We start from the raw sequence: 23752 nt of genomic DNA, 5'->3' as shown, positions 1-23752 counted from the left end.
TATTTAATAAATAATTATGAATTATTTTCAAAAAATGAAAGTTTCCCCAAGGTTTTGTTTATCTAGTGGCTAGATTCCATTGGATTTCCCAACCAAAATGTATTCTTAGTATTTATTTAGATACATATTTGTCAGAATCATATCTGACTTAGGAATAACTTTAATAAAATTGTATTTACATTCATTAATATTAAATGGATTGTGGAAATGGAAATTTTCTACCATGAAGTCAATATTCTTGGAATGTATACTTATTTTCAGAGTTAAAAATAATTTTTACTTAATGAAAACCCATTTTTATTTGATTTCATTTATACATTTTGGCAAAATAAAATGCACAAAAACAAGAAAAATATTTATCTAAATAAAAAAAAATAATAAAATAATCACAACCAGAACTCAAATTTTATTTTTCTCCCCCCTTTGATGTTTCTGTTTATAGTTAATTTTGTTGAGAATTATTTAGAGGCCTTCCCACTGTTGCAAATATAAACCCCTTGTTCTTACACCCTTTTGCTTACTATTGGTTACAAGCTATAATATAAGATATATTCACTTAAAATTATTTTGTTATTCTTAAAGTGAAAATATACAAACTGCCTACCATTTCACTATATTTGGAATTGCAAAATACTTTCAATTCACCCAGTCAAACTTTGTTATTTTACAGAGGACAAAACAGATTTAGATATGTTAAATGACATTCATATTTATGTAGGAAGTAATTGAAAATAGCCAAGATGTGAACCCAGATTTTTATTTTAAAATCTAACACCCTTTTTAATAGTACTTAAACCTGATTTTCAATCCACTAATAACTCAAAATCCTGAAATAGCAATGTTTTATAGATCATAGGATATTAAATTTAGACTCAAAAGACTTTACTGATCACTGAATCTGCAAGAAACTTTTTCCAGTGTACTTTATCCTTATAACCTTTACTCTGTTGATTACCTCCAATTTATCCTATAAATATCTTATTTGTAAACAGTTTTTTTTTGCATGTTTTCTTCTCCCATGAGATTATGAACTCCTTAGGGATAAGTATATGTATCTCCAGCACTAAGCACAGTGTCTGTCAAATAATACACTTAATAAATCTTTGTTGACTGACATAGTCAATGTTCATCATTGTGCTAATGAGAAAAATGAGGTTGTTTAGTTTCGATATTAATAGATATTATTATATATCCTGTATTTTTCTTTATTTTATGGCTGTAACTATCTAAGAAACTTTTATTTTAATTAGCAATCTTCTTCTCTGAATGCCTGGTTTTAAAATCCATCATATGTCAACATTTTTATTCCAACATAATTTCAATGATTCTATTCTTGGCAGTCTCCACACCATGCCATGAAAGCATATATCTCTCTTCCGCCCTCCCTTCACACCAAAACACACACACACACACACACACACACACACACACACACACACACTCCAAATTTGGTTCTGGGAACAATAGTCAAATCATTATTACCACCCTTAGAGAATGTTATACCAATTGCCCTATGACTACATTCAACATCCCTGTAACTTTCTTGACCAAAACTAGACTCTTAGGCCACATATTTCAAATGTGTTATCTTTAACTATCAGAATTCAAACTTTTGGGGGGCAAGGATGATCTTGCTTTTTGTATTAGCAGTACTTGAATTAAACAGTGCCTAACACATGTTAAACACTTTAAAAATTTTAAATTCATTATTTCATTCACTACCCTTAACACATATATATGTCTATAATTTATTATTATTATTGGACCAGATCTATGTTTTCCTTAGTAAATTCCTGGTTAAAAAAAAAAAAATCCCTCTGCCATCACCTACTTCTGAAGTTATTAAAAAGAGTAGAGAGTAACTATTGTTCAATTTGCTCATTTTAGAACTAGGAGGCTTTCAAAGCTATTATTGGTTACATGTTAATTTAATTTGGCATTGATAGCTACTAATTATTGCATGCTGTGAATACATGCAGATTTACAAAGGCACAAACTTTATTTTAGACATTCATATTTGTATGATCTAGTCTTGATATGCATTTCTAATAAGGTAATGAAGTGTTGCAAGATTTTATGTGAATATGTAGTGACACTGGCAAGTGCTCTGCTTTAAGTATATAGATAATTAGCAGACAGTAAAAGATCTGCTACTGTTCTACAGTGAATGCTAAAAATAAACAAAAAAAATTCTTCAAAACAAAAATTTCTGCATTTTTGTAATGAGATAGAAAACAAAATTGACCTACACTTAAATCAGCAGTATGATTAAAAAATTCTCACAAAACATATAAAAATACTGAAGAGCTATGCATAATTTTTCATGCTGTTTGCATTTTTCACTAGGTAGTTATAGAGCAAAAGTATGTCCATTTTTGCTTTCATAATTTTGAAAGTTTTGATCATTTAAAAGAGTATTTAAAATCAATTTCTTGAGAAGGATTATTTTTATTCATATAATATTCCCTTTCATCATATCATTTTTAGATGCTTCCATTTCTCCATCATATTCTAGACAGGAGACAAGCATTATTCATTGAGGATTCCCATTTTTATAGATCAGAATACTGAGGCAAGATGTGATTAAATAGCTTATTTAATCTAATAATGGGTTAATAGCAAAAGCATGATTCAAAAGCCTTTAGGTGCCCTAAAACCCAATATGGATGAGAAAGTTACTTAAATGCTTCCTTCTACCATAGCAATCTTAGTTTTGTGAAATAGGAAAATAAGCCAACTACTAATTGCATAAAATGACTACCAACTGCTAAGTATTTTATTCTAGGTCAACTTTATTAGCTGTCTTGCAGTTAATGAAGTTATTGCTATTTAAAGGAACAGGAAAAGTGTTTATCAACTTGTATTTTATTGACTCAGAACTAAAGATACAAAGCAAAGTCTCTAGGAAACTAGTAAAATCTGTGGGAAAAGATAGTTTAAATTTTAGAGAAGTCTTGGGTGAGCATCCTGTCGTGTTGCAATGATCTCCTTCTGGCCTTTGCCACTAGTAAGGTCTTTGCAGTGTCTGACTGGGTGACAGCTTCAGTTCACATCTAGTGAATTTCCCTCCCTTCATTCCTACATATTTCTCCACCTGCCATTATTAGATGACAGCCAAAAATGTCACCTAAGGCCATCAGTTCACTTAAAGAGAGGTACATGAACCCTTCCCAAGAGGACTTTTTGTAACACTCCTGGCTCCTCCAATAAAAAAGAGATCTGAGATCTGACTCTTTATTACATACACGCACACTGTATTGGCCTATCAGCCCATTTGTTGAGTGTGTGGCGGCCTCTGCTGGGTTACAGCTGCATACAAACATTACTCTAGCCTAAGAAGACGACATGTGGAGGCTTAGGAGAGGTAAGAAAAAGAGTGTGTGTATATGGTGGGGAGGGAGGGAGGGAGGTTGAGAGAGGAGGGAGAGGGAGAAGGGGAGAGAGAGAGAGAGAGAGAGAGAGAGAGAGAGAGAGAGAGAGAGAGAGAGAGAGAGAGAGAGAGAGAGAGAGAGAGAGAGAGAGAGAGAGAGAGAGAGAGAGAGAGAGAGAGAGAGAGATCTGCAAGAGGGAAGCAGTGCATCCTGGAAGGAGGAGCTGTGGAGAGAGCCGCTGGGAATCAAGGCAGAGAGCGGGTGAGCCTACCCTCCCTCTATCCCGTTCCACTTGGGGAAGCTGTGGGAACTTCAAGAGATGCAGGATGTGTTGGTGACAACTGAGACATATGCACCAGGCTGGGGAGCAAAAGGGTCTGGGGAGGAGAAAGGGAGAGAAAGGAATTTGCAGAACATCTACTAATCTCTCTTCTCATGTCCAGCGCAGTTGGTAAGAGGGGTAAGGGGTGGGGGTGGGGGCTCCGTGTGGGGAAGATACTGGAAGGGGGCGAGGGGTGGAACACAATTCGACCTTATGGGGAAGAATGAGTGGGGTGGTGAGGATGGAAAAGGGCACGGGATGGAGAGGGCTGGTTCTCAATCTCCTTCTCAGGGGAACAAATGACCCATTGGGACAGGGAGAGCGAGCCTGGTCAATGCTGGCTAAAGTATTTTTGGTTAAGGGAAAGACAGACTCCAGACAGAGGGAACAATGTGTCGCCTTTCCGACTGGGAAGTGCCTAGAACCCGGAGCAAAGCAGTATCTATCTGGTAGAGAGAGAAGGGAATTGACGGAAGAAAGAACCCTGTTCCAGGGAGAGCCCGGGAAGAGTATAAACTTTGCCTAGCCAGACTCTGGGGGCAATCGGATCCTAGAGAAGAGAGAAGGATTGAGACAGAAGATAGCGCAGCCCGCATTGACTGAGGTGTACAAGATAGAGAATCGCTACCGAGGTGCGGACATCGCGTTCCACAAGGGGTTGCTTTTGCCCACCTCCCCCAACTCCAGAGACCACAGCTTCAGAGCGAGAAAAGACTAGAAGGGTTTCTCGGCTTCCTCTCCCCCGGATCTCCCCATTTCATCCCCCACCTCCAGTGCCCTTGATGTTTAAAGTGCTGAGGGTAGAGGTGTATTTAGCGCGCTAAGAGATATGGCCAAGAACTGCCTGTTTATCTTTTGTACCTCTCCCAATATATGTGCTTACTGAATTTGTCAGCCTCCCTCCTTCCCTTTCTTTGCCCTGTCTTCGGGGCACCTGGGTAAGTTTTCCCTTTTTTGCTTGCTTGCTTTTGAAGAGTTGAGAATGGGAGGCTGGAACTAGGTGCAGCCTGGTGTATTGCAGTGCGATTCAGAAGGGGCGGCTAACCACGGATCAATTGACAGATGCTTTGGCTGTGGAGTCTCTACCCGCCCTTTGCACATTGGTGAGACCCGAGATTTGCAAGGAGGGAAACCTACGGATACAATAACATTGAGTAATTCAATGAGATGCAGAGGAAAAGGCAGATGCAGAACTAGATAGGGAACCGGGAAGAGAAGTGAGAAAAGAAAAGCAAGGTGAGGGAGAATCCAAAGGTGGGGTAGATTATCTAATGATTAGTGAAATTTTCCCAGGAGAGAGAAGCAGAGGTAGAGTTAGCCAAAAGAGAAGACTGGAGTGAATACAGTGATCCGACTCCGCAATCCTCCTCCTGCTTCCCTCCCACCTCCACACACCCTGGCACACACGAGGATGGTGTTCTCGACTAGAGAGCTTACGCAGCGAACTGAAGACCCCCTGGGGCTCCTTACCTCTTTCCTTCAGCACCTAGTGCATAGGATGCTAGAAGAGAAAGAAGCCCCCTTCTTTTTTGCTCTTCATCACCTCCCCTTTCCTGTTTGTTATATGCCAGTTACAGGGAGATCGAAAGGTGAAAAGGCAGGGTGTAGGTGACCTCTGACTCCGGAGACCTTCTGCATTTAAACTTGCCTTGTGTCTAGGAAGTATTTTAGCATTTTCGTTAAAATTCTTTATTGTGGTCCTTCACTTTGGGGAATTGCCATCTGCGATTCTCAGGAACAAAGTACAATGAAAGCAGGCAGGCTGCATGTATGTGCAGATGTGTGTTGATTTGGATAGCACAAAGAGAAGCACATTGCCTGGATCTGAGTCCTTAACCAAAGAGGAGAAGAACTATAGCCTCCAATTCTTTAACACGTTAATTAGGGATCAGAGCAGAGCTAAGAGACAGATTTCTTCAAAATATAATAATTATGAGGTTATTTAGTCACTGAGGCAGTCACCCAAGAAAGTGGCAACCTTTCTAATAAGCAGTTATTATATTATAGCAATCCTGTTCCTTTGAATGCTCCCAAAAAAGTGACCTTTGTCCACTTTGTCCAAAATTTCTCCTGACACCTTGCAGTAAAAGGAATAAGCTGGCTTTGAACACTTAGAGGGAATGGTATTTTTGAAAGGAAAAAAAAATCAGGTACTAAAATGCATAATTCACTTTCTCAGGAAATACAATGCATTTAATGTGGGGACCATTTGGATATTACTTTAACAAAGAGTATGAGGTTAAAATTAAATTGTATTAATGGTTTAAAATCAGAAGCATGATTCTGCATTTTGTTTTATGTTTAAGTGTGAAAAATAAAGCATTATGATAATTTCTTTGTACTGTATTTTTTTTTTTTTTGCTTTCTGAAAATGAAAGTCATGAGGGAGTGAGTATGAAATTGCATTTGTATAATGACACCAAAATGTATCCCAATATTTATTTATGAATAGTTAAAAAAATGAGTCTTTGCAGCATGGTTAGGTTCCAAGTTGTTTATCACCAAGACATTCATGAGCATATGTTCTTTTCTTTTTATTCATTCCAGCCTAAGAATCAAGGTGGAAAAGAGCATTTCCCTCCAAAATTCAACCATCTCACTTATCGTTTTTATTGGGAATGGACAATGGAATGTTTTCTAGTTTTGTCATGATTAAAAACCTCCTCCTCTTTTGCATTTCCATGAATTTAGCCAGTCACTTTGGGTAAGTCATTTTTTTTCCCTAATGATTATGCTTTGTATCAGCAACAGACACATTCAGTTAAATTTTTTTGTTCAATGGATCATAGATATAGAACTAGAAGACATCTTATAAGTCCTCTAATCTAGTCTTCAGATTTTACTAAAGAGAAAAATGAATTCTAGATAAGTAGAGTGCCATTAAGTCTTATCAATGCAGAGCTGAGACGTGAACTCATGTTCTTTTACTTCAAATGCAATGCACTGAATAATGAGTCCAGAATTCTATACCCACCTAAGAGATCCAGTACCTTCAATGTTTTAATCCTAGAAATAGCATTGCATGAGACTTTGATAGTTTGACACCTGAAATGTAGTATAGGGAATATTGATAAATCCATAATCTTAAGGATAGAAAAAAATTATTAAAAATCAGCAGTGCTTCTTCCTATTCAGGTTAAAAACCACACTTAGAAGTTTAATACTCATTTGAAAAAAATGTTAGAAAATATGATTCACAAAATTTAATAGTTATTGTTCTCTTATTCACAATAGTTTATGAAACATGGTGTCATTTGAAGGTTGTGATTAACTGCTTATGGCATTAAAAAGTTATGCTAAATTTAATTAATTATCTTGGATTTGTGTCCACTTTGAGTGTCTGAAAAGTCACTTTGAAGTCTTATATGATGAAAGATTCCTTGCATTCTTATTTCTGTTATGATCATTTGTTTGACTTATAGGGTCAACATCATCGGTATTTTAAAAATGTCCTTTTCCCCAAAATGATATTTTTATCATGATAGAGAAGCTCATCCTTTCCACACAGGTCTTCATACCCATTTTGTGTTGTTCAGACCAATAAGGGAAGTAAGTATTTCTTACCACTGATGACATTAAGAAAATTAAAGAGAATATCACAGAAAGCTTCCATAGCTATAGAACTGTCAGAACAAAGAATTGCCCTCTGAGCAACTCTTTTAAAACTAAAATGGACAAAATACTGAGAACATTAGGGTAGAAAATGCTTCTTCTGCCCTTTAATGCAATTATTCATATTTTTCCTAATATTTAATCTCCTCTGCTTGTAATCTAACATTTTTGCATGCACATTGTTTCCAGTTAAAAAAATTAGTATTTCTAGGAAATTTGCAATAGAATTTTGGAATATGTACCAATGGTTTTTAGAATTCACTGTAAACAATTATTCTGTGAGAGTCATATACATCTTAATATTATTGAAGTTATTTATAGCTATAGTTTTTAAGTTTTTCAACTTATGCTTTTCTTTTTTTCCCCTTCCTCCTCTTAGATATCTCCAGAGGATGTATCACCATAGTTGTCATATCACCCCTCAAAAATATTTTTTAAAACCCTAAATCCATTTTTAAAATCCTAAAGGAGGCTCACCACCAAACAGGTATCAGGATTTTGAGTTATATGTGCCATGATCCAGTTGGAAATCTTGTGATTTCTCTGGGATCCTAACTCTATGTTGAGAATTATACCTACTTAATAAAGAAAATATGTGCTTTAATATTTACTCTTTAGTTTTCTTCAGGAAACACCTTAACTTAGAGTTAAGTCAGTAAGTTAGAGTAGTCATCTCTAGTGAGGCTTAAATATTAATATAGGAGTAGAAATTTAGAAGTGGAAGGAAACTTAGAGGCCATTTACAAAGGCACCTACTGAGAGTACTAAATCAATAGTAAAGAGTACCTTAGCTCAAATACTACCTCAGACCCTTACAAGTGGTGTGATTTTGGGCAAGTCATTTCATCTTCATCTCACTTTACTCTATGTAAAATGTAGCTAATAATAGTACTGACTTGCCAGTGTTAGTGAGAGGATAAAACTAGCTACCACTTGTAAAGCACTTTTCTTTAAAATGCTACATCAATGCTAATGTTATTGTCACTGATTTTGTTATTATTATTGGATGGGATGACTGAAGGTCAGTAAAGCTATTGTAGTAAATGACAGTAAAGATTTTGAAGGCCTCAAACTCCAAATCCCAGTATTCTTTTTTCCTATTATACTTCATTATCCATCTCTTAACATGATATTAGATTAATTCACAACCATTTATTATAGTCTTTTTAAGGCAATTGTGGTTAAGTAACTTGCCCAGAGTCACACAGCTGTGTCTAAGGCTGAATTTGAATTCAATTCCTCCTCACTCCAGAACTGGAACTCTATCCACTGGACCATCTAGCTAACCCAAGTTTTTATTATATTCAAGGCAATGTTAAATCTTGAAGATAGAGGTAAAAAAAATTACAGTCCTGCTCATTAAAGGACATAAAACTTAATTAGGAATGAATGATATCTACAAAAAGAAGCATGATATAGAATATCAGAGATCAAAGTATAGTGATTAATTAAAATCTGAGTAGGGAATGAATCAGTGTAGAGAATCAGAAAAGGGAAATTTTATGGAGTATAGGTTATACTCAAGCTGGATTTTGAAGGAAAAGAAGAATTTTACAGGCAGGGAAAAGGATGAGGGTAGTTTTTGGTGCATTACCCTTGTGAACATAGAGATACTAAAATCATACTAGGAAAGCAGAAAACAAATAATTCATTGTAGCTATAAAATAACCTGGATGAAGATTCATGTAAAATAAGACTGGAGGGATATGTTTGAACCAGATCCCAATGACCCTTCCCTTTAGCCAAATATAGGTTTTTAAATAAGGAAGAAACATGACTCTTTACATTGTTGTTGTTGAATTGTTTTTCAGTTGCATAATGACTCTTCATGACTTCATCTGGGGCTTTTTTGGTAAAGATACTAGAGTGGTTTTCTATTTCCTTCTCCAGTTTGTTTTACACAAGGCAACTAAGGCAAACAGAGTTAAGTGGCTTGCTAAGGGTCACATAGTTAATGTTTCTAAAATAAATTCATGAAGATGAGTCTTCTAGACATCAGACCTGGTAGTCTAGCCACTGAGCTACCTAGACCCTCTGCATTAGGCAAATTCTTTTGGAAGCACTGTGAAGGATGGATGATGGAAAGTAGTAGAGACTGCTGGCACTAAGCCTAATTAGGAATGAGTAATTGAGTTCTGAAGTAGGGTGATGTCTCTGTAAATGAAAAGGTGAGGATAAATGCTAGACATATTGTGAGGATAGAAGCAACAGGGTTTCCCAGTTGTTTTTGATGTGATGGCTTATGATAAAGAGAAGGAAGAATCAAAACTGACTCCAAAATCTGGTGTGCCATTACAAGAGATAGAAAAGTTTGAAATACAAGGCTTAAATACCAAACTTAAAATACCAGTTTGGAAGGAAGGACAAGATATATATGTGACACATTGTTGGTAATATTACCTTACTTTATATAGTACACTTAACTTTTCAATGATTTCTGCCTTGCAAAGTGTGACATCTGGGTTCTACATCGGGCTCTGCAACTGACTATATTTTTTATCTTGAAGAAGTCATTTAAAATTTGTGGGTCTTAGTTCTCTCATGTGTAAAAGAAGAGAATTTAACTCAAGAATCTTTAAGATTTCTTCCAACTCTAAATTAAAACAAATTCTAGTTCTAGTAGTTCTATCAATCTCTACTCTGCACATAGGCTCTGCAAACCAGAGAAAATTACCCCTCTCTCTCTTATATAGAGGAAGATATTGAGATATATGACAGCATAGTGACATAATGACAGCATATGACAGCTAGTTATTGGCAGAAATGAAATTAATAGACATCTTTACTGAATGTCATTATTTTTTTATACTAAACTATCTTGCAACTAGTCTTTAGTATAAGAAATATGCTGTATGTATACACACATACATATGTCAAGAATAGATTTCTCTGATACAGTGTTAATATCCATGGAAAATTAATCCAATTCCCCCCTTTTTGGACAAGTACTTTGAGTTCTTAAATAAGACTAGAATATTCATTTAAATAGATGAACAACTTAATTAGTAGATTATTAATCATTAGGGAAATGTTCTAAATTGCAGGAATCAAAAGATTTAAGAATTTAGGTGTTTATATAAGTATTATATAGCATATATATACATCCAGTGCAATAAAAGTTAAATAGCCACTTATTTTGAAGCTAAAATAATACATGAATAAATCTGACAAACATATAGATACATTTGTGCACATATGCATGTATAGACGTGCATAAATATGCTGATTTTACACACCTACATATATACTAACATACATATATTCATTTTAATATATAATTACTGTTGAAATCTATTAGTTTGTGACTGGCTCATGATTAACAATTATTTAAGAAATTAGCACTCCAGTGGTGAAAGTTATAGTTGGGATTAGGAAAATATATTTTTCTTGAAACATTTTGGTTCTATTATTTTGTTGTTTGGGAGATTAGCTATCTATTCACAAATTTAGCTCACTTAGGGTTTATGTTTCATCTTTGTAAATTACAGAATGTTCATCTTCAGTCTTCATCAGTCATACCAATCATATTCTTTGGTTTCCTATTTCCATATTTTAAAGAAAATCAAGCAGGTCTAAAATGACCTGAAAGTCTGTATTTGACACTATTAATATTTTCACAATTCTTCTATCATTCCCTTTGTTGATTCTTTCATAAGAATATAAACTTTCATTTCTTTAAACTTTGTAGTTATAAAGATTATATACATTATTTCACATGTATACCTGATTATTGCATAAGTTCAAGATGTGGTTTTCAGTGTATACAAATTTAAGATATTTGCATATGAAATTTTGGGAGCTAATCCTTTGTTCTAATCTTAGCTGGAAGGAAAAATATGCAGGATGCCAAGTAGCATCCCTGTTTATGGTTTAGGCATTAGTCTAGCAAAATTCTGAGTGGCACATCCCCAGAAAGTTAGTCATCAAGGTAAATGATTTTTATTCTAAGGAAATGGTCTAAAAACAACCTATTAAGTCAAAGGCAGTGATTATAGTCTGCCTCGGTGAAGAAATATACACCAAATGCATACAAGTGAACTATTGGGAAGTGGTGCTCTGCATTGCTACATATAGAATTGTGTGAAATGTGATGGCTTTTTTAAAAACAGTAAATTAATGCAGTAAAAGTGGCAGAAATCATCTTGTTCACCCATTAAAAAAGAGGCTGGAGGAATTTTTGTATTCCAACTTTGAATTTGATATAGGGAAATATATATCCCTTACTCAAACTCTGTGTTATTTTCTATGTTAAGTTAAATCTTGAATAAAATGAGTTCTACAAGTGTCTCAGAATATTTCAGGGCTATATGCTACTATGACATTACTTTAGTGGTCAAAATTTGTGTTATAACGAGAGGGTGCTCATAACTCTGAATCACCTTAATTGAAAAATTAAAGCATCTGAATAATTTGGAAAGTAGGCTGGTTCAGGGAAAAAAGTAGAAATTGGGCAGTCAAATACTCTGGTTTCTGGTCCTTGGTCTAACCAATTATGTGATCGTGGAAAAGCCATTTTATGTTCTTGTTATTCAAGGTTTTTATTTTTGTTTTTAGATATGTAAAATGGTGAAAATCATTCCCGGCATATAGATATTAAAAGTACAAAATGTGGTAAATGAATATAGAACCACTTAGTGTCTGAATGATATATTAGAACAAGACTTCTGGAGTCATTTGTTTTAGATCATCATGGAGGAGAGGGTTTAGAAAAAAGTCACAAGATATGGTCACGAAGAAGGATATTAAGTTATCTTATTAAAATTAAGAGAGAATGAAGGAGGACAAAGGCTGACAGTCTAAGAATAAAGATTCACTCCCCAAGTAACAAAAATGTTTAAACTCACACATCTAAAATTAAGAAAACTACCTGAAAAAGAGAAAAACTTTATAGAAAATAAGGAGAGAGAATAAGGATGAAGGAAACTGACACAATTTTTACAATCTTATATTTATAAAAATTAATGTGAAATATGTATAGAAATTTATTTTTTGTTCTTAGTAAAAGGATTGGAAATATGAAAAATACATGACAATCTCATGAACCAATATGATGATAAATTAAAGTAGGAGATATGATGGGCTCTGATTTCTCCTGCCTTTCCATTACCCTAAAAAATCCAAATCTACTTCTGTTTTTGGAACATATCTTAATAATTAAAAAAAAAATTCTTAATTTATTTGATGTTTAAATTCTCTTTTATTATATATTGTTTGTTATATTTATTCAAACACAATACCTAAGCATGTTGATTCTTGGGGCTGTTGTACATACTACATGTGTTGTACACATACATAGTACACACATACAGACACACACACACATGCTTTTACCAAGCTATCAAATCTAAAAAAGTTTAAAACATTTTAAAAAGAGGGTATTTGTTAGAAGATAGTGCCATAAATTTGTAGGGTTAGTGTAATTTGAAGTTTTATCATGAAAATAAAAACAACATAAAGGAAAAAAAAGAGAAAAAAAGAAAAAAAACAAGTGTAGAGTCAATCTGTCAATCTGAGTCATCTCTGTGCACTTAAAAACAACAACAACAACAACAAAACAAAAGAAAAAAGCAACACCTAATTTAAAGCTTAATCCACTCTAGGGACTTAATAATTAGGGAAACAATAAAGTTAATGAAAGAAAATAATTCCTAAGTGTATGCCTTATCAAGAAGTTAGGAACATTCTTCATGTCAATAGGCAGTTAGTTAAACATAGCATGACAACTACTCAGCTTGACATTGGGAGTGAAGTTACATCTCTATCTGCCAGCTTCATCTGGCAGTCGATTGAACAATGAGTCAGAACAAGCAAGAGAGAAAGGATGTGTGCTTCTTATTTGAAAAAGGAAAAAATGTTAAGATATATTAGATGCATCTCTTAATTAGTTTGAAATTTAAAAGTCAAGAGACATCTCTAAAAATCATCTTTTTTCAAAGCTTCCTTATGGAATCACTGATATTTACTAGACTTGTTATACTTGTGATATATTTAGGAAACTAATTAATGAAAAAAAATACAAAAGTAGAATCAAAGAGACTCCCTTTTCTTCTCACCTTTAGTAGTGAGAAATCTTTACTTAAAACTTCTGTGGGCCTTTCAGATCATTCAGATCATTTGGTGACTTGCAAAGAAAGTTCTTTTGTATTGTTACTTCTCCCCCAAACCTCCACACACCTTAACTCTCACAAAGAATAAAGAGGAGATACCAGAGGCATCACATTATTTTGTATAGATACAAAGCATTCCAAGTATTAAATGTAGTTAATTCTTGATCTATAATATATGTTATTCAAATGTCAAAACTATTCACATTTATTTAACCATTTAAAGTCATTTTATCAAGATGCAACTTTGTGGTAGTTTAAAATTCTTATTTTCTTAAACTATAGATCTCTCTGTGAATATATAGATATATATGTGTATATATATGTGTGTGTATGTTTTTATCATACTGTGAGTATTTCAATCTCTATATTAAATATTTAAAAATGATATAGTTGGATAATTGACCCACATCAGAAAATTGGGCATAGACCAAAAGATTGAGAGATCCAACCAACATGGGATAAAAAAAAAAAATTTAACATTACTTGTGTGTACTTTGCCTGTGGTTACCTAGAAGTGAAAGCTAGTAATTAAATAGCATTTCTTCTCTTTGAAATTGTCAAGAATATTTCAGGAAATCTCAGAATAAACTTCTTAAAGCAGTAAATCTTTGAAATATGCAATAAAGCAATATTACTCTTGGATTATGGAAGGTAAAGTAATGCAAGACCTCCTTTCAGTTTTACTAATTCAAGTAATATGGATTCTAAGATTCCCTAAAACAAGTCACTCTCTATATTAGATTCCCTTTTTGGAATTATCCCATTAGGGTATGTCACCTTCTCACTTGTTGGGAAATTTGCAAGAGAACTCATAATAAATCAACTTTCTAGCTTTAGTAGGGTCTTGCTTTAAAAAAAAATCCTTTTCTTTAACAGCTATTCACAAATGCCAACAAGTTCAGTGAAGGATGAGACCAATGATAATATTACAATATTTACCAGGATCCTGGATGGTCTCTTGGATGGATATGACAACAGACTACGCCCAGGACTTGGAGGTAGGTATATAATCCTTTTGTGAAGAGGTGTGAATATTGGGAACACTTTTTTTTTTTTTTTGTATTTGTTTCTTGTACTAAAGAAACTCTATGGCGTGGCTCCTTTTACATGCCTAAATAACCTTTCAGCCTCATACTGAACAGATAAATCAATGTAATAAGACATATTTGGACTAGAAACAGGAAATGATATGCTTAATTTTAAAGAAAGGTCATTTACTATACGAGTTACAAAATTCTTGGTATATGTGTTAACTTCTTTAATTCTCACAAGTTATGCAATGTCCAGTGCAAAGTATTATCTTAAAATTTTATATATTAGAAAACTGAGGGTCATTAAGGTTAAGTTACTAGGCTAATATCATATAATTAATGGTTTAGCTAAGACTCAATGAATCCAGTGAACTTGACATTATACTATACTGTTCCAGGGATACATGTACCTTACTTTCCATTTTCTAGGTCTTAACTGTTTGAAAGCAAATGTATTGGTTTTGGAGAACAAATGTCCCTGATAGTATCCTTGCCCAAAGAGAATCACTTTCTGGGGCACTTAAAGAAGAACAAAAATTTAGACCAATTCTGAATGGATGGATCTTTTACAAATCAATTTTACAAACTCAGCCTTTCAAAGATTTGATCAGAAATTAATTTCCTATCAAGTGAATAACCAATAGAGAAAAAATAGATGTCCTACAGAATAGGACATATTATGATATTCCTTAATAACATGCAATATTAGTGATGGAAAGTAGTTTATAAAAAAAAAAAACTAAGAAAAAGGTGATAGTAATTTTAAATTCCCTTTATGTGGTTTGGTTTGCAAAGTACTCATTTGCTATTCAAATAATATCCAGTGCCAATTTATAAAATACACACTCAAAAGAGAAATTGTAGGAAACAGTAACTGGTGTGAGATGAAATTATTAGAAGGAGGGCTTTCCAATTAGCATTCCCAATAAAACTACTGATCTAAAGATTTAATATTGCAAAGGTTACTGAATTTTATTTCTGAGTGTAATATCAATGATTTACATACACACATATACTTATATGTATATGTGCACACATACATATATCTATACCTATATCTATATGTGTGTGCATGTGTATTGTGTATAAAGCATTATGTTAGATCCTGTGCAGAATACATAAACATTAAAGCATTATTCTAACTTTCAAGGAGAATATAATTTACTTGAGGAAATAAGACTTGCATAATATAAAGATTTAACAATATGATAATATCAGCAATATATGACCAGTAGTAAGTGTAGTACCTAGGCTATAAATATTATCAGAGTATAGATTTGAAAGAACTCATTTAGGGTGGATTAGATTAATGAGGTATTTTTTACCTATTAGGTACTTGATAAATGATGATGAATGGAAAGTTATATGAAAGACATGGGATCAGAGCTAATTCATCAAAGATGGGAAAGATTTGAGTAAAGAGTAAGAGGAATGAAATGATCAGATATAATTCTCTTCCTAATTCTATGACATAGAATATTTTAAGATATATCTCAGGAATACCAATATATATATTCCAAGTAAATGGAAATATGCTGAACTCTTCTTATAAGATAGCACTTTAAAGTAAAGTTCTAATGCTGCTTCAGTAGTAATACAAACTTGGATAGTTGGATATACTAAATTATAGTTTATAAACCAAAAGATTCTAGGAGTCTCTTTTGAAACACAACATTTTTAAAAGTGCAAACTATTAAAGAATTATATTTTGAAACAATCATATATTTTATATCTCTAATTGTTTTTTCAGGCATTTCAAACTAGCTATCCAGTAGACACCTTAAACTTATTATGTCTAAAATAGAACTCATTATCTTTTCCTAAAAATCTCCTCTTCTTCTGCTTTGCTTATTAGTATAGAGAGCAGTGCCAATCTATCAATCCTAGGAGTCATCTTGTATTCACTATCTCTCACCTCCCATATATAATATGTTGCCAAGGTCTATTATTTTTCCCTTTGCCATGTCTCTCTTATACACTGGCTTTTTTCCTTTGACTGTGCCATAACCTTGTTGCATGCCCTTCTCCCTTTTGTTCTATATTATTGTAACAGCCTGCTATTGGGTTTAAATGACTCTAGTCTCTCTCCAATGCACTCCACTAGAGTGATTTTTCTAAACAGGTCCATTAGTATAGCACCCTTCTGCCAAGAGAAAACTCCATTGATTTCTTTTTGCCTTCAGAATCAAACATGGTATTTGGCATTCAAAGTCTTTCATAATCTAGCTTTATACTCTCTTTCCCGTCTTATTATATATTATTCCCCAACAGATACTCTTTGATCCAATATCATCAGCCTCTTGGTTGGAACAAGATATCCCATCTCAATGCTGGGCATTTTTTTGAATACTTCCATGCCTGAAAATACACTTTTTCCTTTGCTCTGACTACTAGCCATTTCGAGTGTCAACTAAAATTCCAACCTCTACTACAGGAAGACTTTGCTAATCCCCTTCTCCTTACCCAGTTGCCTTAATTCCAGTGCCTTCCCTCTGCTAATTATCTCTTATTTTCTTGTATATAACTTGCTTTGTGTATATTTCTTTGTGTGTTATTTCCCTCCATTGGATTGCAAGCTTCTTGAGGATAGAGAATATGCTTTGCCTCTTTTTGTATCCCCAGTGCTTAGCACAATATCTGACACATAATATGCTCTTAATAAATATTAATTTATGAAATGATTATATTAGTTTTGATTATTATGTAATTATTGAATTATTTATGAAATAATTCAATTATTATAAACTTAAAAATCACATTTGCTTCCACTATAATCCTGTTCCTATGTCTGTGTGGTTGGTGGCTGAGTTGCTGGAGTCTCTGAGGCTTTGTTAGCAAGATTATGGCTGTGTGGGACAAGCAACACGTTTATTGTTAAAAGCTCAGAATTTGGGGAGATTTGCACTCGAGATGGTAGTGGTGAATTTTTTGCTCAAAACTATTCTGAAAGAATATCTGATGAGTTGTCAAGGAGTCACAGTCTGCATTGTTGAAGCTTAGAAGGGCATTGATGAAGAAGAAATAAAGTGTTTAACATGGATCATGATATGGAGTTCAATATGATTCAAAACATTTTATATCCATTATTTTATTTTCTTGCTATCAATCACATGAGATATACAGGGCAAATATGTTTACCACAATCAGACCACAATCAATTTAGAAACTGAGAGTCAGAAATATTATCAGAAATATTTCTTGGGCAAAATCACATAATTTATAAGTAAGGAAATAAGACCTTTTGGTCCCAGAACTTTTGACATTAAATATAATATTCTTTCCATTATATAAATTGATCTTTTGTGATTAGTTTTATTTTGTTTTAATTTGAGGTCATTGGGATTAAGTGACTTGTCTGGGACACATAACTCATAAGTGTAAAGTGTGAGTTCTCATTTGGATTTAGGTCCTTCTGACTCCCAAGATTAGTGCTCTATCCACTATACCATCTAGCTATTCCATTTTGATTAGTTTTTTAAAATACTGCTTTACTACTCGTATAAACTGGATGGCAGTTAATGAGAAAAAAAGGAATGCTGCATTTTCATATACAAATCTCTTTTTCTATTTTATTTTATCTATGGAAACTCCCCATTTCTATCCATCTTTCTATTTCTTTGTTTATATCTGTCTCCATCTGTCTATCACTATGTCTCTGTCTCTTTTTATTTTGCATTCATACCCTCTATCTTCCTTTCTGTGTGACAATTCATTGTGTGAGAGTACCAACCTAAAATGTTTTTATCATTGTCTATCCATTCTGTCTATGTTTCTTTGTATAGTCAATGCATCCTGGAATGTACAATGTGATACTACATATAAAAAAATTATAGAAACTTTTCTTTTTATAGATATAGTAGCATCATCTTGTGATCTAGAGATAGATTATAGGATTTGGAATAAAAAGTGACAAATGTAAATCCTTTTTTCACTGGCTAATACAACCAGTAAGTTAATTACCCACTCAACATTTAAGACAGTTCTTTAAGATGTATGTGGTAAGTTGTGGTATAAATCGTATAAATGGAAGGATTTCCTAGTCCTATGACATAACTGATACTTGATGTATTGACAGATTGTCATTTTCTGAGTTGAAATATAGAAAATACTCTGGACTTAGTATACATTTTAGTGTAATTTAATTTCTTACTTTTGGAAATTAAATGCAATAGTTTTTTTTTTTTTTTAATTATAATGCCAATATTAGAAGATTGGATATTCATTAATTAGAAAATAAAATATATCTTCATTGTTTAATTGTTCATCTTTATGAAAATGACTGAATTAGGTTTCATGTTTCTATATTTTAGAGAGAATAACTCAAGTGAGAACAGACATCTATGTTACCAGCTTTGGCCCAGTGTCTGACACAGAAATGGTAGGTTGGATCTCACCAAGCCCCAAATTACATCCAAAAATTAAATGACAATATCTCCAAGGGAGAGATTTAGTGAAAAATAATAACCTTAATTCTCTTTCTTTGACTTAGGAGTATACCATTGATGTATTTTTCCGACAAAGTTGGAAAGATGAAAGACTTCGTTTTAAAGGACCAATGCAGCGACTCCCTCTCAATAACCTTCTGGCCAGCAAGATTTGGACTCCAGACACATTCTTTCATAATGGAAAGAAGTCCATAGCTCACAACATGACCACACCAAACAAGCTTTTAAGGCTGGAGGATGATGGAACCTTGCTGTATACTATGAGGTAAAGTCCCATTTATGCATTTCTTTAAAATACTGACATTTTGAAGAGTTCTTTCTTAACATCACTTATTTCTGGAGCCTTTTGTTTCTGCTCTAGGGAAAGAGACTAATTTCTCATTGTTTTTCTGTAATGAGCTTCTTTTTAAAGATTATATAGTTAGTATTAATTATTAAATGCAGTACTTCCTATGAAGCCCTTCTAAGAATAGTTAATGCATCTAGGTATCACAGATGGGGGAATAATGGACTTTGAGTCAGGAAGACCTGAATTCAAAAACACCCCTTAGACACTCACTAACCAATTATATGACACTGGACAAGTCATTTTAATTTCTTTCAGTCTTAGTTTCTTAAATGGGAATTGTAATAAAGGCTTCTTTGGTTGTTGTGATGATCAAAAAAGATAATATATGTAAAACTCTTTGAAAACATTTAAATATTATATGATAATAATTATTAATTATTTGTAAAATCACCATTGAGCACACAATTCTGTACTAGCTATTATGGATACTAGTCAATAAGGTCTCCTTCCATCAAGTCTTACATCAATTCAAATTCTGTTTAAAGATTCCATTTTTACTAATACTTAGTTCTCACAGAGTCTTAGAATTAGAAAAACCTTATGCATTCCTGGAATCATAGAAACAAAGAATTTAAAACAAGGAAATTTAGAACTCCAATCTCATTTTGCAGATGAAAAAACAATACAGAAAGGGCAGATAGTTAATTTGCTTATAGTTATACACCTTAAAGTGCTTGTTCTTACTTAGGTTTATCTCCAGGGCCTAGTGCAATGCCTGGCATATAATAGGCATTTAGTTAAAAATCTGATTAATTGACTGATTATTAGATGGTATTTAAAACTCACTTTTTGGTGCTCTTCTTATTGCTATTAGAAAACTATTCATGTCTTTTTCTAAGGTAGGGCAGTGAATAGTCTGATCTGGAGTCAGTAAAATCTCAATTAAAATTTGTTCTCAGACATTTACTATGTATCTCTGGGCAACTCACTTAACCTATATTTCTTCAAGTTTTCTCGCCTGTAAAATAATAGCACCTACTAACTTTTGTTAGTTTTAGTTTTCTCATCTATAAAATAAAGGTAATGGAAATACCTACCTCCAGGGATTGTTTTAAGGATCAAAGGAGATAATAATTATAAAGCACTTAGCATAGTGCCTGACACATAATAGGCACTATATATACATTCATAATATTATTATATTTTAACAAGGAAATCTCACAGGTCACATAAGTTAAGTTTTCTTGAGTTATTATAGATTTGCTATTCTTGCGATGCATATTTATTTCTTTAGTTACAATTCTAATATTAAAAAGATGACCTAGATTTAGTAGAGTAAGCAAGTCATTAATTGTGTCTATTTTAAAACTATAGAAACCATCTTATATTTGCTTTTCAAAAAGTCCTGTTAACATCTTATATCTTAAAGTCCTTTTAACAGCTAATGTTTAACATCTAATTTGATAATATTTTCATGCTGGATATCTGATTATTTTTCATCTGGAAGGATCTCACTTAATTTCATACTGTGAATTGTTCATTAACTCTAAGTAAACCTATCATTAAATCAGTCAATTGAACAGAGTTTAAGACAAAAGATTGTCTTAAAAAGGTTTCCACTAAAAACCTCCATTTGCACAAAGTATGTAGGAAAGACTAAGGAAAAGTACAGAAAAATATTTGACCTAAGAAGATATTTATATAAATAAGAAAATTAAGTGTGTTGAATTCCTTCCCTTTATCTCATAAACTCACACAAAAGAATGAGGAGCTTTCAAAATGAGCACTTGATCTTTTAAAAAAAGAATGATAGTACAGAAAGAAAAGTAAGTAACCAATACTTCAAGGAGATGTTAATTCTCTCTTTTCTATTTCCATTGTCTTGGATTTTAAATTTGCCTATCTTGCCCATAGAGAGGAAATGTAGTTTAGTTAAAAAAGAAAAAAAAGAGGATTTTCATATGCTTTAGATGTTAATTCTATTTTCTTACCTCTATCATTAAAAAGCTGTGTTATCTTAAGCTAATCACTTCCTGACTCCAGGTCTCAATATCTATCTTCATTTGTTTAATGAGTATTTGAATAGAGATCTGAACTCATATTGACATTTAATATTCTTTGAATTCTGACTGTTATGCCATAAGTAATACCTTGCATATTTTAAATATGGACAATTCTTAAAAAAAATTGACTACAATATCAGCTCTATATCCAACTCTAGAAAAAGGACTTTCCCCCTGATACCATAACTATTAAACTAAAGGATAGCCACATTAGCATCAAATTATTATTTTGATTTTAAATATGATTTTACTTAAATGTTTTTATTTTAATTGATGTAGGTCTGCTTATAATTCCCTTGACTAAAAATACATTTAGGCATAGACTCTAAAATAGGATTAGAAGAATGAGTAATGTTTAGACCTACCTCTGAATGTTATAGTACTCAGAGATAGGAGTCTTCAATCAAATTGCTTTGAAACGTTTCCATGCAATCCTCTCTTCCTTGCCCATTACCTATTCTGTTCATGGCTCTAGATACACCCCTTTAGGAATGTGACTGAATTATATAAAGCATGAGCCTAATAAATGTTTGTTGAATAAAAACATATTAATTCACTGTTCCCTGCAATGGTCCGGTCTAGCTCCTCTGAAGGGCTCAGAATAAGTCCTTGTCAGGATAAGTAAGAGTCCTTGCCCCACATTGGGCGCCCATTTGTAATGTTCTATTGTCTCCAAAGACTGCCGATTGCTCTCTGGGAGGAAATCTACTGTGTCAACTCAATCTCTTGGACAGATTCTTCTTCCTATAGAGAGCCCTTGTCTCCAGACAGTTGCTGCCAACTCTGGTCCAGAATACTGACTTCTTCTTCCTCCAGAGAGCCGCCTCAAGTCTGGCCCAGACAAGACTCTCCATCTCTTGAGTGCCGCTCTCTTTTATCCTCCCAGAGAATGGGCGTGGGGTAATGCAAGGGCTTCTGGGAAAAATTACTTCAACCAATGAACTTGCTCCTCCTAGTAAAGACCAGAACTAGAGAATTGTCAAGTACCGACTTAGCACTCAGTAAGAACTTAACAGTTCCCCCTAATTTTGATCAAACAATTAACATTTATTAAGTTCCAGCTATGTAACTGGCACCATACTAGGCATTGGGGAAACAAAAGAGATAACAGACTCTCTCTGTCCTGAAGGACATTACAATCACATGGGAGAAATAATATTCACATGAATATATAGGGTCCTACCTCATTTTATTATTCTTTACTTTGTTGTGCTTCCCAGATATTACATTTTTAACAAATTGAAAGTTTGTGGTAACCCTGGATTGAGTCTAGTTTATTGATGGCAATTTTCCCAAAGCCTTCATATCATGTCTGTCAGATTTTGATAATTCACTTGTTTCAAACTTTATTATTATTATTATTATTATTGTTGTTATTATTACATCTATTATGGTGATCTGCAATCAGTGATTTTTGATATTACTATTACTATTATTTTGGGGAACCATGAACCTCACCCATATAAGACAGCAGATTAAAAAGATATCTATTGTGTATACTCTGACTGCTTCACCAAATGGGCTTTTCCCTCATTCTCTTCCTATTCCCTGAGACACAACAATATTGAAATTACTAGTCTTACAATGGCCTTGGTGTTCAAATGAAAGAGTCAATTGATGTGGCAAACTTCATTGTTTTCTTATTTCAAGAAATTGCCACAGCCACCACAAACTTCAGCAACCACCACCCTGATCAGTCACCAGCCATCAACATCAAGGCAAAATCTTCTACCAGCAAAAAAAAAAAAAAAAAGATTATGACTGGTGGCTCAGATGATGATTAGCATTTTTTAGCAATAAAGAATTTTTAATTAAGGTATGTACATTGATTTTTTAGACATTATACTATTTTACACTTACTAGATTACAGTATAATATAAATATAACTTCATATGCACTGGGAAACCAAAAAATTCATGACTTGCTTTATTGTATAATTCACATTATTGTGGGACTGAATGAACTCATATTTCCAAAAGAGGCTTTTACAAAACAAGCTCAGTATGTGTGCTTGTTAAATAAAAGATGATTAACAGAAAGAAGGCCCTGGAATTAAAAAGTACTGGGGAAAGCTTCCTATAGAAAGTAGGATTTTAGTTGAAACTTAAAAGACTCTAAAGAGGTTTTTATATTCTAGAGATACATTCCTTGAAATATAATTCATTTACAGAATCTTCTATAGCTGCTGAAGCATCTAGGTGGTGCAGTGAATAGAATGTGGACCTCAGATACTTCTGCCTTCAGGGTCATATTGTGTGACCCTGGGCAAGTCAATTAATCTTGTTTGTCTCAATTCCTTATCTATAAAAGGAATTGGAGAAAGGAATGAGACATCCACTCTAATGTCATTTTAAAAAACTCAAATGAAGTTGTGAAGACTAAGACACAACTGAAATAACTGAACAACAATAGCAACAACAGCAGAATCTTTGAAATAAGATGGTAGGTATATTTTTAAAAATCAACATAAAATGTTTTCATCTTTGAAAAGGGGGCATATTGGTGAGGGCTA

General features: G+C 33.4%; 1 protein-coding gene across 5 annotated transcripts in view; it reads left to right on the top strand.

Annotated features, from left to right (window-relative positions):
* Positions 1–3283: 3283 nt before the first annotated feature.
* The window catches only part of GABRA5 (gamma-aminobutyric acid type A receptor subunit alpha5), a 110365-nt gene continuing 89896 nt past the window's right edge, over positions 3284–23752 (top strand). The window contains exons 1-5 of one of the 5 annotated variants that reach the window (XM_074300316.1): positions 3284–3364; positions 6241–6397; positions 14289–14410; positions 18754–18821; positions 18933–19153. In XM_074300316.1, coding sequence (XP_074156417.1) covers positions 6312–6397; positions 14289–14410; positions 18754–18821; positions 18933–19153 — 497 coding nt within the window. In that variant the 5' untranslated portion in view covers positions 3284–3364; positions 6241–6311. Of the gene's footprint in view, positions 3365–3518; positions 3823–6240; positions 6398–7684; positions 7793–14288; positions 14411–18753; positions 18822–18932; positions 19154–23752 lie in introns of those variants that run through there. The other 4 variants (XM_074300315.1, XM_074300318.1, XM_074300314.1 and 1 more) reach the window with 4 other exon arrangements.

The sequence above is a fragment of the Sminthopsis crassicaudata genome, chromosome 3 (genome assembly GCF_048593235.1).
Source record: "Sminthopsis crassicaudata isolate SCR6 chromosome 3, ASM4859323v1, whole genome shotgun sequence".
Classification (NCBI taxonomy): domain Eukaryota; kingdom Metazoa; phylum Chordata; class Mammalia; order Dasyuromorphia; family Dasyuridae; genus Sminthopsis; species Sminthopsis crassicaudata.
Note: the sequence above shows the minus strand (reverse complement) of the source record. Positions and strands in the feature narration are given on the sequence as shown.